Raw genomic sequence first — 19,930 nt, 5'->3', positions numbered from 1 at the left:
ATTTTAAAAATGATATATTAAATCTCAAGAAAACATTTATATTTTAATATTAGGTCAAGCATTATTAAAAACTAGATTATATACAATATGATAACTATTAAATATCTTATTTGTGATCCCATTTTATATAAAATCTTATTAAACATTTAATTAATTTATATTAAAATATTAAAGATAGTTGAAATTAATTATCAGACATTTTTATTAATATCACATGATATCTTATTTAATAATAGCAAATCGTCTTAAGATTGTGCTTTACTTTACTGATTTGTTATACTATTGTTTTAATTTTTAAAAATAAATAAAATAATAAATATTTTTCTGATATATCATAAAACTAAATATACTAACAAATAATATATCTATTACATAAAGAAAAAGATAATAATTTATAATTTGTTTTTAAGTACAAAAATGGTTGATAATATTTAAAATAAGGTTATAAGCAAATAAGCATATTATTTGTTTTTATTATTAATTTTATTATGAGTAAAAATCTAAACTAACTAATGATTAATTTTTAAAAAAACAAAATATTAATATTTTTTATTTAAATTTTCAATTTAAAAAGATATGTGGAGATGAGAAAAATGTTACACCAATGGATATAACATAACATATTTCAAAATTTTTTTTCATTAACATTTAAATTTACTTAATGTTATAAACTGATATTAGTTATAAAACATAGTAACAATTTTTATTTAGTTTAACTTTTCTCAATATTTAAAGAAATTTCAAGATGTTAAAACATAAATTAATATATAATTAGTTCAATTTTTAATTCTAAAAATAAACAAAATATTAAGGTAAAATTTTTTCTTTAAAAATAATTTATTTTAATATAATGATGGTGAGATAAAATTTTTTTCAAAATAAATTATTTTTAACTTTTTTTTTGTTATTTAATATTAAATATTATAATACTTGATTTTAACTACCATATTCCAATGTTGATTGACCGGAAGTAGAAAAGCAAATTTATAAAATTATAGTACTTATTAGAGATATATAATTTATTTAATTATACTACTATTAATATTACTTGAAATGACACATAATGGCATTTTATATAAACAAAAATTGTAGAAAAAATTAGAATTTATGTCTATAAAATGAATATCTAATTTAAGTTGATTACTAAAAAAAATATAATTTAATAGTTTTTTTTTACTAAAATATATATATTAAGTAAATCATTAAAAGATATTGGTCAATAAATTACTGTGTTTATTATATATAATTTTTTAATGATATCATTATAGAAATTTATAATTATTAATTACCAATATTAACAAATATACATTATAATTTATCTACAATTTTATCACTTATTTAAATATACTTAAGATATCAATTGTATCATTACCATTTAATATATTACAACAGTCAAATATTTTAAAATGTAAAGTTATTGTTTAAATTTAAATGAAACTTGAAGAAAATTAGTATTATATTTAATTAACCAATGGAAATTATTTTTACATTCAACAAAAAAATTGAAAATTATATAAAATAATAAATATATTTTTAATTAAAAAAATTTTATTCAGCTTTTAAAGATAATTATAGTTGATGAATTTCTTTTTTTTTAGAAATGATTCATAGTTAAATATGTGATTTAATATTTTGCTGTTATTTTATCAGCTATTCAATATGATAGTAAATAAGTATTGTTTAGGTAAAACTTATTATACATTAAACATCAAAACATATTTGAACAGATTTTTCAAATGGTCTCTTATAATAATTCAAAGATTATCCGGCAAATAATAATAAATTTTTTTAAAGAATTTATATTTTAAATGTATGAAACCAATGATATTTAAAAAAAATTTTATTTAATACAATTAATGGTTACTAAATTTTAAAATAATTTGACATACACATAAAATTTCATCTAATGATAAAGATGTTAAATCAAAAAATTAAATGCCTTTCCATTTTTTATTTCAATAAAAATTCAACATGATATTGCGTTAAGTTATCAATAGTTACTTAAGTAATTGATTGAAGATTAAATGAAATTTTTATTTTGTTAAATTGCATTTTGAAATAAAAAAAAAACAACAAAATTTATATGTATGATGTAAATTAATATGATAAAAAAAAATTTAAAACTTGCAATTATCAATATGTATAATAGTAATTTACAATTTTTATCTAATGATATAAACAATAATCTTAGAATGATATTAAGATAAAAATTGACTCATGACGTTATTTCTATTATTTATATAGTAACATTATTCTATAGACTTTTTTATTGATAAAATATACTTAAATATATTGAGAAATTGAGTAAATTAATTCTTTTCAATTATCATATTTTTTTTCCGTTTATTATTTTTAAACATCTTAAATATTATATTTTGCTAAAAAAAAAGTACTTTTCTTTTATCTATTATATATTTGTATTAAAGTTTTATCTTAACAATACTGTTTTATTATACAATTTTGATAAAATAATAACTTTATAATATTTTATGATAAAATTTCAAGAAATAATTTCTAACAATTAAAATTGTACATACTTCCATCAATTATATAGTAAAATTTCAAATATTTAAAAAAAAATTTTTAATCGTGAATAACATTTTTAATTAAATAAACTAATAAAATTTGAACTTGAAAGATTGTATTTGAAACTTTTAAATAAATAATAATTCTTATATTTACGCACCTATAAATTTTTTTTATGCATCATAAATAAAAATATTTTAGCAAAAAACTTTTACAATTTTTCCATACCTCATATTGTTTAAATTTCTTTTTACTCACAATATAAATATTATAAACTGTAAATAACTTTTTGATAAATTTAAATGATTATATTACATATATCTTCGTTATTTTATGCTCATACATTATTTTATTGAATATTAAGTGTATTAAAAAAAAATTTATAATCTTTATTAATCATTATGACAACTATTAATTATAACTAAATAGTTATATCATATATATACATATAAATTTATTATACATGCAAAAAATTTTATATACTTATTTTTTTTTATTTTTATTAATAACTATAATATTTTTATTCATTTATATTTTCTAAGTGTAAATTTAATTTATTAAAAAAAATTTGTTTTTTTTTTTGAATTACTCTAAATAAAGTAGTATAATAATATTTATCAATTAACATACTACTTCCTCAATTATTTTTTTTTAAACGTATAACAATAATGTTGAATAGTTGCATAACACTTTATCTATTTGTATACTTTTTAAAAATAAAGCGTTAACATCTGCTAAATTGTTATTTATTAAAAAAAAAAACAAAAATTAAAAAGAAAAACAACCATATTTTTATCCTATATTTATTATATAAAAACTTTCAATTTAAATATTAACTTTTATCAAATAGTTATTTTATGACCACACCTTATGGTCATACTATTAATCAAATATATAAATTAATTATTTCTATTTAAAATCAGTTTTTTTTTTTTAGATATCTATAACTAACTTTTAATCTAATAAAAATTATCTTATTCTCATATCTTAACCAATTAGTCATACTATAACGTATTAAGTTAACAATTTCAAGAAAAATTTTTTGTTTTGTTTGGTAAGTTTTCAAGCATCTTATGCTTATTGTGTGATTTTTTATTACTTTTAAATAATAAATTTTTATCAGTTATATTGAATAAAACTTTTTATCAGTAAAAATTTTTATTTAACACATCATCATTATTAACTATAAAATATTATGGTAGAAAATTTTTACCTATTAAATTATTAAATATTATTTTTTCTATTATAGGTTATAAAAAAATGGATTCATATAAACAGTTACGGTTGTTGCTATGGAAAAATATTTTACAACAAATTAGAGCACCAATATTTACATTATTTGAAATTGTTGTACCTCTTTTTCTTATTTCATTATCATTTGGTTTAATGATAGGGGTAAGCTTTCATATTTTATTATTAATTTTTTTTTTTTTTTTTTAATATTATATAAATTTTTATTATCATTTTTTTAGTTAAGAGATACATTTGAAAAAAAATATGATGCAACTAGTTACACATTATGGCCAATAACGGGTAGTTATATAGATTTATTAATGCCAGCTGAAATTACAACAATGGATGAAACTCTTATAGATTATTCTATTTTTATGAATACAAAATCTTCTTCCTGTCAATTTCTTCAAGTAACAACAAGAAATATTTCAGAAGTTAATAAATTAATTGATATAAATATTGAATTTGTTTATGCACCAAAAACAACTGTAACAACAGCAATTATGAATCAAATAGTTAAAAGATTTACACAAAATGATGTTTTTCATAATCCTTTACCAATTTTTAGTATTCCTACAGTGTTAAATATAACTTTACCTGATTATATTAAAAATATTATTAGTTCATTAAATTCTACCACATTAAATATTCATGGAAATAGTAGAGGATATAAAAATGAAGCTGCATTATTAAAAGATTTAGAAAATACTTTTGCTAATCAATGTAATAATTCAATAATTGGTGGTATAATATTTGATGATCATTTTTCTAATGATCCAAAAGATAATAATAATATTACATATACAATACGCCTTTCAAATACCCATAGAAGACTTGCTAAAACTTTTGCTAAAAATGATTTTGGACCATGGAATACTGTAACAAAATTTGCCACACAATACCTTTCTGGACCAATAGCACCAACACAATATGATGGTGGTGAACCAGGATATTGGAGAGAAGGATTTTTAATGATTCAAAAAGCAATAGATTCATCTATTGGTTCATATATAATAAATAATTATACAGAATCAAATATTTCAGTTATTGAAGATATTATATCAAGTCATTCATTAACAACATTACAAAGATTTCCATTTCCAGCATATCAAACAAAAATTATTGAAGTTGGATCATATTTTTTACCAATTGTTATAGTATTTTCATTAATGACTAGTGTTATATATATTGTTAGAACATTAGTATCAGAGAAAGAAAGTCAATTAAAAGAATATATGAAAGTTATGGGATTAAAACAATGGGTTAATTGGATTGCATATTTAATTATTAATTATACTAAAATGTTACTTCCTGCCATTCTTATAACAATTTTTATGATATTTGTAGCACAAAATACGGATCCATCATTAGTTTTAATATTTTTTATTCTCTATACATTTAATGTTGTTTATTTTGCATTTTTTATTTCAACATTTTTACAATCAGCAACTACTGGAACATTATTTGCTGTACTTGGGTGGATGCTTCTATATTTTTGGAGTGTATTATTTCAAACACTTGATTCACAAGCTAATTATTCTTTTGTAACAAAAATGCTTAATTTTATTAATCCTAATGTAATTTTAACATATGCAGTTGTTTCAATTGGTAGATATGAAACACAAGCTAGTGGTGTAACATGGAATTCAATTTGGACACCACCAACACCAGATCAAGAAATATGTTTTTATCATTATTTATTAATGTTAATTGTTGATGGTATTTTACTTATCATATTTACTGGATATGTTGAAGCTGTCAATCCAAGTGGTGATGGTGTACCACAACCATCATACTTTTTCTTACTACCAAAATATTGGTTTCCATCAATCTTTAAAAATAAAACATCATTATTTAATATTAATTCAAAAGTATGTACACTTGGTGATAAAAGTGAAAATGAACCTGATGTTACTCCAATGATAAATATAGTAAATTTATCAAAAACTTATGGTAAAAATTTTATTTCAAGATTATTTAATTGTAAATTTGGTCAAAGTGGACAAAAAGTTGCTGTTGAAGATTTAAATTTACGTATATATCCTGGTCAAATTACGGCACTCCTTGGACATAATGGTGCTGGTAAAAGTACAACATTTTCAATGTTAACAGGTGTCATATCATCAACATCTGGTACAGCATATATTGATGGTTTTGATATCAAATCAAGTTTATCATTAATTAGAAAAAAATTAGGATTATGTCCACAATATAATACATTATTTAGTACATTAACTGTAATCGAACATCTTGAATTTTTTTGTAAACTTAAAGGAAGAGAGTATGATGAAGAGGAGGCTATGAGTATATTAAAAAGATTAAAAATTGATTTTAAGGCAAATTTTAGAGCTGGAAATTTATCTGGTGGTCAAAAAAGAAAATTATCATTAGCTATAGCATTAATAGGTGGTTCTGAAATAGTTATGCTTGATGAACCAACATCAGGTATGGATCCTGGTGCAAGACATGAAACATGGACTTTATTATTAGAAGAAAAAGCTAAAAGAACAATGCTTTTAACGACACATTTTATGGAAGAAGCTGATTTATTAGGTGATAGAATAGCAATTATGGCACATGGAAATTTACAATGTTCTGGTTCAAGTATGTTTTTAAAGAAACTTTATGGTGCTGGTTATCATTTAACAGTAGTATTTAAAAAAGGAATACCATTATCTGAAATTCATAAACAATATAAAAATGTTTTATTATTTTTAAGAACATATTGTGAAGATGCAGAGATGCATTCAGCTGTTGGTAATGAAGCAACATATTTAATAAATCAATCACATAGATCAAAATTTTCAACAATTTTTAAAGATTTAGAAGATGGACAGGAGAAATTTAATATTGAATCATTTGGTGTTTCAATAACAACAATGGAAGAAGTATTTTTAAAAGTTAATGATATAGCAAATATGAATAGAGATATAAAATTAGGTATTTATAATGATAATTCAGCAAATGAAAGAGAAGATTTAATACAAAAATTTAATGATTTAAAAACAATAAAAAAAATATCTGGTATAAATTATTATTTTCAACATATTAAAGCAATGTTTTTAAAAAGAATTATTTATTTTTGTAGAAAATGGACACAATTTATACCATCATTAATAATACCAATAATATATTTATCATTATTAACATGGACATTAAAAATTATTCCTGCTGCAAAACCTCAACCACCATTAGAAATTAATTATAATTATTATTCACAAAAAAATATACCTGCTGATATTATAATACAAAAATCTAATGATACTTTTGATAATTTAACATTTGCTACAGATTTATATAATTTGGTACAAAAAATTAATCCATCAACAAAAATTCATCCAATTTATACAAATCAATCTTTTGATGAATATTCATATATTAAAAAAGAAATTAAAAATCAAGGATATAGAGTTTTTAGTTTAAAAACTCCAGTAGCATTTGGTGATTGGTTTGATGATATAACAATACCATTAATAGGAAAATTACATTTATCACTTATTAATGGACTTTTTAATAATTTTGCACTTCATTCACCACCATTAGCATTAAATATTATTGATATATTTTTATTAAGAAAACAAACAAATAATTCAAATTTAATAATTAATGTTATTAATCATCCATTACCACCTGTTATAGCAGATTCAATGAAATCATCAAGTACAACAGCATCAGCATCATTTATGATTGGTTATACAATTATTGTATCAATGTCAATGGCTGTCTCAATTTATGCTTCATTTATTATAAGAGAAAGATCAAAAAAATCAAAACATATGCAAATGATGTCTGGTATAAGACCATGGGTTTATTGGTTAACAAATTTTATATGGGATGCTGTATGTTATTTATTACCAGTAGGATGTTTTATAGGAATATATTTTATATTTGATATTCCACCATTTACTAATTCTGTTAATACAGTTTTAACATTATTATTTATTATGTTATTATATGGATGGACAATTATACCATTTGTTTATACATTTCAATTTGCATTTAAATCAGCACCAAAAGGATATACATTAATTGTTATGTATAATATTATTACAGCAATAGCATCATCTATTGCTACAAATATTATTGCACAAACTGTTAATGTTGATGTATCATTTACCTGGTCAATAATTTTATCATTCCTATTTCCAACATATAATCTTTCTAATTGTTTTTCAATTTTATATAATAATGAATATGCCAGAATTGCATGTGAAGATATTGATTGTGGAAATCCTTTATTTAGTGGTAATGTACCACAATGTTGTGGAAGTATTGAAAGTAAGGCATATGTTGATAATGTTATCAATGAATTTGGTAGAATGGGTATAGCATGGGGTCTTCTATTTTTAGGTTTACAAGGATTTTTATATTGGTTTACAACAATTGCTATAGAAAAACAATGGATAAAAAAATTTGGAAAAAAAAATGAACCAAAAAAAAATGGATATGATAATAATTCATTTAATTGGGAATGTACTGATCCAAAACTTACTGTTAATATGTTAGAAATTGGTAAAAGAAGAAATTTATCAATAACTTCTAATAGTGAGGAAGATGATGATGTTATAAAAGAAAGAGAAAATGTTCTTGAATCATCACCATTAAATCATACAATTATTGTTAAAAATGTTAAAAAATGGTATGGTAATTTTCAGGCAGTAAAAGGAATTAATTTTACAGTAAGAAAAAGTGATTGTTTTGGTTTACTTGGTGTTAATGGTGCTGGAAAAACATCAACATTTCAAATGTTAACAGGTGAAAATGATATTTCTGAGGGTGATGCTTATATTAAAGGATATAGTGTTAAAAATAATTGGAGAAAAGCAGGTGAAAATATTGGTTATTGTCCACAGTATGATGCTATTATTAAAGAAATGACTGGTGAAGAAACATTATATATGTTTGCAAGAATACGTGGTATTATACCAAGTGATATTCCAAAAACAGTAACAACAATAATACAAGCTATTGGTATTGGTATGTATGCTAAAAGGCAAATAAAAACATATTCTGGTGGTAATAAAAGAAGATTATCTCTTGGTATAGCTTTAGTTGGTATGCCTGATGTACTTTTATTAGATGAACCAACATCTGGTGTTGATCCTAAAGCTAGAAGAATTGTTTGGGAAATTTTAGCACGTGTTCGAGAAGTTGGTACAGCAATAGTATTAACATCACATTCAATGGAAGAATGTGAAGCACTTTGTACATCATTATCAATTATGGTACATGGTAAATTTAAATGTTTTGGTTCACCACAACATATCAAATCAAAATATGGTTCTGGATATACACTTCTAATTCGTCTAGAAACATCAAATGATATACCATCAACAATTAATACAATTTTACAAAAATTCCCTGGCTCTATATTAAAAGAACAACATGCATTACAATTAAATTTTGAATTAAGAAAAACTAAAAATACAACATGGAGTAATTTATTTAAACAACTAGAAGATTTAGTAGAACCATTACAGATTCAGGATTATTCCTTATCACAAACAACATTGGAACAAGTATTTTTAGAATTTTCAAGAGATGCTTCTATGATTGGGTATAATGATAACGCGAGTACGGAATGAAAAAATTGTTTTTATACATATTGTGTTTATTCCTCATTAAATTTTCATTTCATTTAATTTCATAAATTTTTTTTTATTTATTTTCACTTAAATAGTTATTTTAAAAAAAATTTATAATATATAGTGTAAGCTAAGTAGGAAAATAAATTTTATAACATTTTTTATACATTATTAATAATTATAATAAATTATTAAATATATTTTTTTAATTTTTTTAAAATTTTTTATTTTATAATATTATTATCTTATCAATATAAAAATTTTAATATTTTTATTTTAATTTTATTTCATTGCTCTTGGATGACTATACTATTATATAAATATATTTTTATTAAAAATTTATGCAGTTATAAAAAGAAAAAAAAAATTTCTAAAAATGTATAAATTTGAAAAAAGCGCATTTTCTTTTTTACAATTTCCATATAATATCATAAGTCTTTGTAATGAATAGAAGACGCTATAACTCTTAAAAATTTTGATGTTTTATTTAACAGCCACTCTATGTATATGTGTGGTTTATATTTAAAAATTTTATAATATAATGACACTATATTAAAAATATTGATAAAAACTTAGTGATTCTATCTTAGTTGAAATAACGTTTTAAAATGCTAATTTTACTGGCTGGTTCACGATAGTTTTCCTACTAGATGAGTACATTTACATATCTTGCGTATGACATGATTAAAATTATAATTTTATAAAAAAAAAAATTCTCCTAAAAATTACATAAAATTAATATATATATATATAACCATATATTAATAATATATATTTTTTTTAAATCAATTTATTAATTGAAATTATTTTATTTAAAAAATAAACTTTTTTTTTTTTAAATGTTATACTATATACTATGTTAGATAGATATTGGAAAGGCCTTTGTCAAAGACCCTATGTACTATGTTAAATTTAACGGGAAAACCATCGTAAACAACTATACACTTGTATGTTTGCATCATTTTATAAATGCCACATTTATTATATATTTATTAGCATCATAAAATCAATCTAAATTTTATATTTTTTTTCCTAATTTATAAATAATATATATTTATTATTTAGTATATTTTTATTTTATTAAATATCAAATGAATATTTATAATATTTTTTTTAAATTTTTTTATTTTAAATCAGTTTTTTTATTTTTCATCATATATTTTATACTTTTTTCATACTATTACATAGAGAATAATTAAGTTAATTTTTTTAAATAGAATCGATTTTTAAATAAAAACTGTAGATTAAAAATTATATTTACTAATTTTATTTCTATTCTATTTAATTAATATTTTTCAGCATTAATATAAAATTATGTAAATGAATATTTATTCAAATTATAGAATTTCAAGAATATGGTTAAGAAAAATAAAGTACATATTTCTTAATTTATGTTGTTAGTGTTAAAAATTATTTTTTTCATTTGGTGTAATCTTAAAATATCTGTTAGGTTAAAAAATAAGAAATTATATTTATAATTTTTAAATGATGTTGTAATATAATATATTATTAATGGATAATATATGTATATGGATAGTAATACATGGCATTTCAATAATATTACCATGGACTTGATAATATCATTAAAAAATAAACAAATATCCTGCATTGGCTTTATTATCTTCATATTCTACCACATTACTTCCCTATTCTCTATCTATGTTTCTTTATATGGGCACAAAATGTCTACTCTAGAATGATATCTATATATTATTTTCTCTATAATAATAAAATATATTAATGTATATAATTTATGGTGAAAATAATACACATATACTTAGGTGGATTTATAGATATTATATAATATCTATCACTATGGTATTTTCAAAATGGTATTTCTTCAACCAATATTTATTTCATTATCAGTTATACTTGTTTCTAACACTCAATTCCAGTAATATTATACTTTTTTAATGGCTTTATCTTTTATAACAATATGGGATGTTATTTTAATGTTGAGATATATACAAAAAAAAAATAAGGATAAAAAGAGTGTAATTATATTAAAATATATTGAAATTAGAATATAATTATCAAAAGTAAAACTTTATATCAACTATTATCCCCTTATACTATTTTTTTATATATTATATTACAATCTCAATATGTATTGGAAATGTAAATTTTTATATGTATGATAATTCATTTTTCAAATTTTTGGTACTTTAATTTTTTTGATTCTAACAGTTACATATTAATTATTTAATTTTTCTTAATTGCTGTTTTATTTGTTAAAAAAAAAATTTTGGTTTTAAATATTTTATTATGGTTTTTTTTCTGTCTCTCTGTTGCTATCAATCCATATTACTAGAGAGATAATTTTTTATATGTACTTGAATATGGAAATTAATAGAATTGTTCAGTGATTAATGGAAAATTTATAAGGTAAAAATGTACAATTTCTATTCCATATTTGACGAAATATTTTTTGGATAAAATATGATTAATAATGTTTATTTTATGCGTGTAATGTATGCGAGAACAATAATCATTGGATTGTTATTGGATTTTGTTATTGTAAATCTTATTATATACAAACTATGGTATTTTTAGGGATATTGACTGTAATAGAAATTTTTTTTTCTTTTTAAAGAATAAATAATATGCCTAGATCACGTTCAAAAAGTTTTAATGATTCAAATGATCGTTCAAGAAAACGTAGTCGTTCACCATCTTATTCTTCAATAAAAGAGGAACCTAGTAAGAGACTTCATATAGCAAATCTTGATGAAAATGTTAGAAAGAAGGATTTAGAAGAATCTTTTGGAAAATTTGGTAAAATTGTTGATTTATGGTTAGCAAGTTATGCTCCATTTTACGCTTTTGTAACATATGATTCTTGTAAAGATGCTGAAGAAGCTTGTGCAGAAATGAGAAGTGCATATATTGGTGGATGCCGTATCAAAACAACAATTGCTTTACCAAGAAGAAGTCATTCTGATAGACCAAAAAGAAACTTTGACAGAAGATACGATAGAAATGATAGAAGAGGAGACTACAGACGTGATGGTGACAGAAAAACAAATTACAGAAGAGACTTTGATAGAAACAATTATCGTAGAGATGATAAAATGAATTATAAGAGAGATGATCGTGATGGATACCGTAAGTATGACAACAGAAATACTTTTAAAAGAGCAGATGATAGAAGAGATAACTACCGTGATAGAAAAGAACGTTCTCCTATTTCAAGAAAGACTAGGCGTTCAAGATCACGCAGTTAAACAACATATGTATAATCTTTTTTTTTTAATTTTGTATGTTTGTGTAATATTTTATTCATATATAATATAAATGGACAAATCTTTTATCATTTTCTATGTTTGTATTGTTTTAAATATGTGTTATATATTTTCAAGTTTAATGTATAAAAGAAAAATTGACGTCTTGAATCACAAAATTAATATAAAGAAAATACTATGGTTAATAAAAAAAAATTTATGTGCTAAGTATATTATAATATATCACAAATATTGAATTTTTATCTAAAAAAAATTTCTTAACATATATTAGTAGTTAAAAATGTTTCAATATGTAACTAGTACAAAAAAATTTGTAAAGTTTCTGCATACTTGGAATGCTGCTAACATTTCTGTGCATCCTGCTCTTATCAGTTTTAAAATAATAACAATAAAAAAAAATACATTTAATAATTGCTTTACAATCAAATATTCCAAACGAAAGTACAACAACTAATTTTACACTTTTTATGATAAACGTTTATTTTCCATCAAACTATCAAAGAAAAGTTTAATGTTAGCTTTGTAATTGTTTGCTATAATTATTTTTTTATTATTAAATATCTCCAATAAACTTCAATTTCTAATGTAGTGCTTTGAGATATCTTTTTACTAACATAAAACTACATTTTACTTGATATAGCAATTTGAAAGTAGTACTTATTACATAATTTTTTTCATTTATTTCATGTATATCTAGAAATTCTAACTGATGAGAAATATTAATCATTATTTATAAATTCAATTATTTAATTATTTTCTCACTTCTATTCATTTATTTTTGGTTTAATAAAAAATGCATGCACTTTTCATTTTGATGGGAACGTTATTCTGTTGATTTGATTTTTTTTTAATTTAAATCTCAGGCAACTAATGATGTTCCACATTTTTAGAATATTTTAAATTTTCATTTTTTATTCTTTCTCTCTTCTAGTGAATAAATCAAGATAGATATTAAACATATTTTAATCTAAACAAACTGTTTTTTGTTTTTTCATCGGCAGTTTTCAATAGTATTATTCTTTTTTTTTTTAAAATACTATGTTTTGTCAAGCTTTCAATAGTTTCTTTTTGTTTAATAGAGTCTTTTGAGTTGAATAACTTTTTATTACAAGGTTAATTTAATTTTTTTATTTTTAAATTTAAAAACTTTAAAAATGATATTTCTAGAAGCTTTTTTTTGAAATGATTTATGCATTATATGTAAACATGAATTTTGGTATTTTCATTTTAATAATCAGTTATAAAAAATTATTATTATAAGATTTATTTTTTTATGTATAAAATAATTTTTTTAGTTATATTTACATCTTTAAAAGTATCTTGATAATTCGAATTCTTCTCTGAATTTTTAATATTATGTGCTCCAAAATCTTCTCTGTCATGTTATAAATTTATATTATTATTATCATTATTTTAAATAGAGCTATTAATTTTTTTCTCTTATCAGTTACCTTTTTAAAATTTTCCTGTCAGGAGCAAAATCTCAGGAATCAAATTTTTTTCAAAGAATCAATTTCGTTATCAATATGCTTATAATTATTACAAAAATTTTATAAGTAATTTTTTTTTCCAAATTCTTTTATAACTTTCTAAAGATTTTAACTATAAAGGGATTTTTTTATTTTGTAATTTTAAATTTGCTTTTTTTTATTTTTCGGATAAGTCATTTATATTATTCTACATCATAAAGCATTTTAATGATTATACTTTTTATCTTTTTATATATTTTTAAATTTTATTCCATGACTTTATTAGTTTTATTTATATTTTAGAAGATTTTAAAATTAAGATTCTTTTGTAAATTGTTAATATACTCTTCTTAGAGGCCTTTTATGTTATTCCGTGTTTTTTTCGATTAAAAGTACATTTATTTATAGAAAAGTTATTAATTTTTTTTTAGCATATGCTTCGTTTTTTCGACAGTTTCATATTAAAGTGAAACCATTGAAAATTTTTTTGTATTTTTAAGAATGATATTTCTTATCATTATACTTATAATTTTGGTATTTAAAATTCTTATAAAAAAATTTTATTTAAAATTTGGTTTTTTTTAATTTTTTCAAAAAAATATGTTAAGCGATATTCCTTCATTTGTATTTTAAAAGATTATTTTCTTTTATAAACAAATAGAAATATCATAATTAAAAATTTACATATTAAAATTAAATAAAAATTTATATAAATATTTTTTTTATTCAAAGAAAAATAGTCTTACTAAAAATTAATAATAGTACCGAAATATCTACTATTCACAAATAGATGTGGTTTTTTTCTCGAATGTTCTGTCTCATAAATATTAGGTCGTATTAGATTTTTTTTACTATCAAAATTTTAGGTGATAAGAAATCGATGCATGCACATTGATTAATGGATCTTATTTAAATGCCAGATAGCTGTTATTACCTTATATTTTAAGGTATATACTATTCCAACGCGCTTTGTTATAAGTCATAGCATATTAGGTATATACATTGTTCCAACAAGCAGAGATGCGACATGTAAATATAAATTGATTACATTTTGTATAGCTGACTGGTAATTAATTGTAATTTTTATGCGTTGTTCGTGGACAAAAATGCAATAATTGGATTGTTATTGGATTTTGTTGTTGGAATTTTTTTTTGTTTTATTATTGGATTTTATTTTTGGCTTTTATTGTTGGATTTTATTTGGTTTTTATTGTTGGATTTTGTTGTTGTTATCTTTATACAAAATATGGTATTTTTTAGGGATATTTATCACTTACCTATATCGATTATCGTTTCATAATGGCTAGATCACGTTCAAGGAGTTACGACGATTCTAATGATCGTTCAAGAAAACGTAGTCGTTCACCTGAATGTTCTACAAAAGAGGAGCCTAGTAAGAGGCTTCATATTGCAAATCTTGATGAAAATGTTAGAAAGAAAGATCTTGAAGAATCTTTTGGTAAATTTGGAAAAATTGTTGATTTGTGGTTAGCCAGTTATGCTCCTTTCTATGCATTCATAACATATGATAGTTTGAAAGATGCTGAAAATGCATGTGAAGAAATGAGAAGTGGATATATTTGTGGATGCCGTATCAAAACAACAATTGCTTTACCAAGAAGGGCAGCTGGAGATAGACCAAAAAGAAATTATGATAGAAGATATGATAGAGATGACAGAAGAGGTACCTATAGACGTGATGATGACAGAAGAAATGGTTACCGGAGAGATTACGATAGAGATGATTATCGTAAGGATAATGATAGAAGAGGATATAGAAGGGATGATCGTGATGGATATCGGAAACATGATGATAGAAATGGTTACAAAAGAGATGATCGCAGAGATGGTGGCGGTTATCGTGATAGAAGAGAACGATCTCCTCTTCCAAGAAAAAGCAGACGCTCAAGGTCACGCAGTTAAATTAATTGATTTTACTGTAGTATGCTCTTTTACCTTTATTTAAAAAAAAGATATAGTAACCATAAGTCTTGTATTTTGCTACCTTAATAAATGGAGTTATTTTTGGTAGAAATAGTCGATGGTGGTCTATTCTGTACTAGTATCAATTGTATGTTCTAAGAACTTTTTTGTCATTACAATTGTTTTTAATTATTTCTCTTTTAATATAATTAAAGTTACTGTTTTATTCTAATTAATGTGTGTTTTTTTTAATAAATATACAAAATATATATACATTTAAATTACATTTATATAATAAAGTTATCTTTTATTGGTGACAAAAAATGAATCACTTCTTTTTCTTTCTAGTAATGGCGATTCATTTCTATTGCATATACTACTAGCAGACATCTCATCCATAGATCGTTGCCTTTTAAAATAGAAACCATCGTCTTCACTTACATCAGACATGTCATCAAATGTCATTTGATGAATTGAAGCTCTTCTTGCCATTCGGTCATGGAATTCAAATTCTTGAGCATCCTCAAATTCCGGAGATACATGTGATAGTGAAGTTACCCATTCATCGTTAAATATTGCCTCAGCTGAATATCTTTCATCAACATCTATTGTTAACATATTACAAACTAAATTTTTAGCAGAATAAGATATTTTATTCCACATTTGAGATGGAAATGTGAAACTTCCTTGAAGTATTTGTTCAAACAACTGTTCTTGATCATTATTTTGAGATTGAAATGGTGGAAAACCACATAGCAAAATATATAGAATTACTCCTGTAGACCAACAATCAACTTTTTCTCGATAACCTAGTTCTGCTAGTATTTCTGGAGCAACATAAGTAGGTGTTCCACAAATATCAAGCAACAATTCATTGTCATTTAATTCACAGGCTAAACCAAAATCTGCCAATTTTAGATATGGTAAATTATACTCTCCAGTGTAGTCATAAAAAATTAAAAGATTTTCAGGTTTGACATCTCTATGAACAATACCTAATGAATGAAGATAACATAATGCTGATGATAAACAATTAATTAATGATGAAGCACTCCTTTCATCAAATGATTTAACTTTTCTTAGATGTTCAAATAAATCACCTTCAGGAATTAATTCTAATGAAATAAACCATTGGTCATCAATGTACCAGTGATTAAACATTTTTACAATAAAATCATTATCAATTTTAGACATAATTGATAATTCACTTTCAATTAATTTATCTAAATTTGGTATATCTGCTGGTTTTACAATTTTTAAAGCTTGTTCCTCACCATTTTCTTTTAATCTAACTTCAAATACATTAGCTGTGTTACCATCTCCCAAAAGCCTTATAATTTGCATTTGACATCCTAATTCTCCTGGTAACCCACTATCATTTTTTTCTATTGTATCTTCTTGTCTTCCTATTCTACCAGATTTTACAGATAATCTATCATTTCTAGTTGGCATTTCAGGATTAACACTTTGTAATCTTCTTCTTCTTATAGAACCACGAGCATTTCTATTAAATAATAATCTTGTTTCTTCTTGTACTAGAACGAAATCATCGCAAATTACTTTTTCATTTCCACAACATAAAAAGACATCCTCTTCAGTATCAAAAAAATCTTTTAAGCATCTTACTAATTTTCCATTGATTGTAAAAATTCTTCTAATGAGGCCACTATCTAATTTTACAAGTCTTGTTAGTTCTGCTGTAACTTGTTCAAATGATAAAGCTGTCTTTTTATTTAATAAATGTCGAAAAACTTTTCTTGGCTTGACACCATTACGAATTATTGTTATAATTCTTGGATAAACAAAATTATTCTCTTCCTAAATATTTGAAAATAAAAAAGATTAAAATGCCAAAAACATACCCTTATATAATAATGCCTATGAGTAGATAATCTCATTCCATCTCTTAAACGTGTAGAATGAGCCGACAACCATTGTGGTTGTTTAGCATTTTGATAATCTAGTAGTTTTATAGAGTCAACACTACTACATACATATGAACAACCATCTTCTAATTCTTCGACATCTGTTATCTTTAAAGTACCATCAGTTGTAAAGATATTTCTAACACCAGCTGGTAATGATGCCGAAGTTGATAAAATACGATTAAGTTCTTCAATTAAAACTGTTAATGAACGAAATCTTTCACAAGATATTGCTAGGACGACACCATTAAAAAATGGATCTCCATTACGATAAAATCGAACTCTTTTTGCTTTTGAATATGCCACACAACGAAATTGACGATGGCAATCATTAATTGTATTATTAGTTGTATTTAATGGATTATTTGACGATGTTGGAGAATTGTCATCACTTTAAGAAGAAAAAAATTATTAAATAATTATTAAAAAAAATATATATATAAACATACCATTTATCTTCAATAGAAACCATACCAAATTCAGTTATGATATTTTGTTTATTTTCACTATTTCTTGACTCTTCTCCTGACAAACCAGTAGTGGATCTACTTGAATTTGACCCAGTTGTCGTTTGTCCATCCATTTTTCTTGTTGTCCTTTTGCGGTTAAGAGTGGATGGATTGTGAGTAGTTGTAGTTGTATTAATTGCATAAATTGATGTTGTTGGAATAGCAGATGCGCCTGCTGCGGACACGATAACAACATTGGATTGGTCGTTAATGTTGGTACAGTTACCATTATCAATATTAATATTTTTTCTTTTTGTAATTTCTGATTCTTCTAATAATGATTTTACTTTTTTTCTTCCATTTATATTATCTCCTTTTATACTTTTTTTTAATGTTGAAAATTTAATATCTCCTGATTCTATATTTCCACCATCCATAATAGAAATATTATTATCAGAAACAATAAAATCTTTTAAAGTTTTCTTTATAGTTACTTTTTTGATAGGATTGGTTGAAGATAATGCAACTGACGCCGCGTGTGATGGCGCAGCTTTATCATTTTGTTCTTTGGAACGGACCATACTTTAAAATATATAGACAAAATTTTGTGTATTTTACCCGATTTATTCTTAACCAAACTCGTGTATTTTATATAAAATGATAATCTTCAAAAGTTGTATTATGAGGAATGATAACAAATTTATATACGCGTTATTTATCTAAAATATTAATAATATTAGTTATTTTTTCTTTTTTTTGAATATACAATATTTTTATTTGTAATCGATTAAAATAATAAATATAGGTAAAAATTATAACATAAAATTGTAAACAATAAATATAGTTTTTAATATTTTACTTTCAATTATTATTTTTTTATATAATAAAAATATTTTAATACATATATAATATAAGTTATTAATAGAAACAAAAGTAGACTATGTATAATAAAAATTTATATATCAAAGTGATGTATATACTAAACCACATATAAAATAATAAACTATTTCAAATGTTTTATTGAAATAATTCTTTCCTCAACACATATATAATAATCAACTGTTCTTAGAAACAACAGTGTAAGATCATTTTATACATATTTTACTTATTGTTTTTGTAGCAACTTATATCAAATATACCTTTAGCCTAAAAGAAAACAGATCATTTAAAGCGTATGTTAATAAGTTATATATTTTTATAAATTAATAATATAATATAGTAAGTAAATAAAAACATTAAAATTTACTTCTTTGACAAATGTTAAAATTAAACTAAAAAAAAATCAGGTAACAGATAATATTATCTATAATAAGAAAAAAGAATAACACTAAAAATCAATTTTTAATAAAAAAAATGTTTCTATGAAAAATATTACAATACATTGAAATGTGTTAAAATCACTACATTTTCAATCAAGATCCTATCAACATAAAATATATACATAAATATCTTTAATTATGTTAATATTGGATTTAATGAGCTATAGTATACACTATAATCTAGTATTTCGAAAAAGAAATAATTATTATATGTTTTAACTAAAATTAATAATTAAGAAAAAATGTTAATTGAATCAAA

At 22.4% G+C, this 19,930-nt stretch overlaps 4 protein-coding genes across 4 annotated transcripts; 3 read left to right on the top strand and 1 right to left on the bottom strand.

Annotated features, from left to right (window-relative positions):
* Positions 1-3,786: 3,786 nt before the first annotated feature.
* On the top strand, positions 3,787-9,344 carry SRAE_1000283900 (ATP-binding cassette sub-family A member 13; the record flags this gene model as incomplete). The annotated part of the gene is made up of 2 exons (XM_024649962.1): positions 3,787-3,921; positions 3,999-9,344. 2 exons carry the CDS (start codon positions 3,787-3,789, stop codon positions 9,342-9,344), a joined length of 5,481 nt encoding a protein of 1,826 aa, XP_024503787.1.
* Positions 9,345-11,947: 2,603 nt separating this feature from the next.
* Positions 11,948-12,568, top strand: SRAE_1000283800 (RNA recognition motif domain and Nucleotide-binding, alpha-beta plait domain-containing protein; the record flags this gene model as incomplete). The annotated part of the gene is made up of 1 exon (XM_024649961.1): positions 11,948-12,568. One exon carries the CDS (start codon positions 11,948-11,950, stop codon positions 12,566-12,568), a length of 621 nt encoding a protein of 206 aa, XP_024503786.1.
* Positions 12,569-15,354: 2,786 nt separating this feature from the next.
* Positions 15,355-15,978, top strand: SRAE_1000283700 (RNA recognition motif domain and Nucleotide-binding, alpha-beta plait domain-containing protein; the record flags this gene model as incomplete). The annotated part of the gene is made up of 1 exon (XM_024649960.1): positions 15,355-15,978. One exon carries the CDS (start codon positions 15,355-15,357, stop codon positions 15,976-15,978), a length of 624 nt encoding a protein of 207 aa, XP_024503785.1.
* A 300-nt stretch (positions 15,979-16,278) lies between these two features.
* On the bottom strand, positions 16,279-18,933 carry SRAE_1000283600 (Serine/threonine-protein kinase DCLK3; the record flags this gene model as incomplete). Its single annotated transcript, XM_024649959.1, has 3 exons — positions 16,279-17,796; positions 17,841-18,294; positions 18,353-18,933. 3 exons carry the CDS (start codon positions 18,931-18,933, stop codon positions 16,279-16,281), a joined length of 2,553 nt encoding a protein of 850 aa, XP_024503784.1.
* Positions 18,934-19,930: the final 997 nt, after the last annotated feature.

This window comes from Strongyloides ratti, assembly GCF_001040885.1.
Source record: "Strongyloides ratti genome assembly S_ratti_ED321, chromosome : 1".
Classification (NCBI taxonomy): domain Eukaryota; kingdom Metazoa; phylum Nematoda; class Chromadorea; order Rhabditida; family Strongyloididae; genus Strongyloides; species Strongyloides ratti.
The sequence above is the reverse complement of the archived record's forward strand: the minus strand, read 5'-3'. Positions and strand labels throughout refer to the sequence as shown.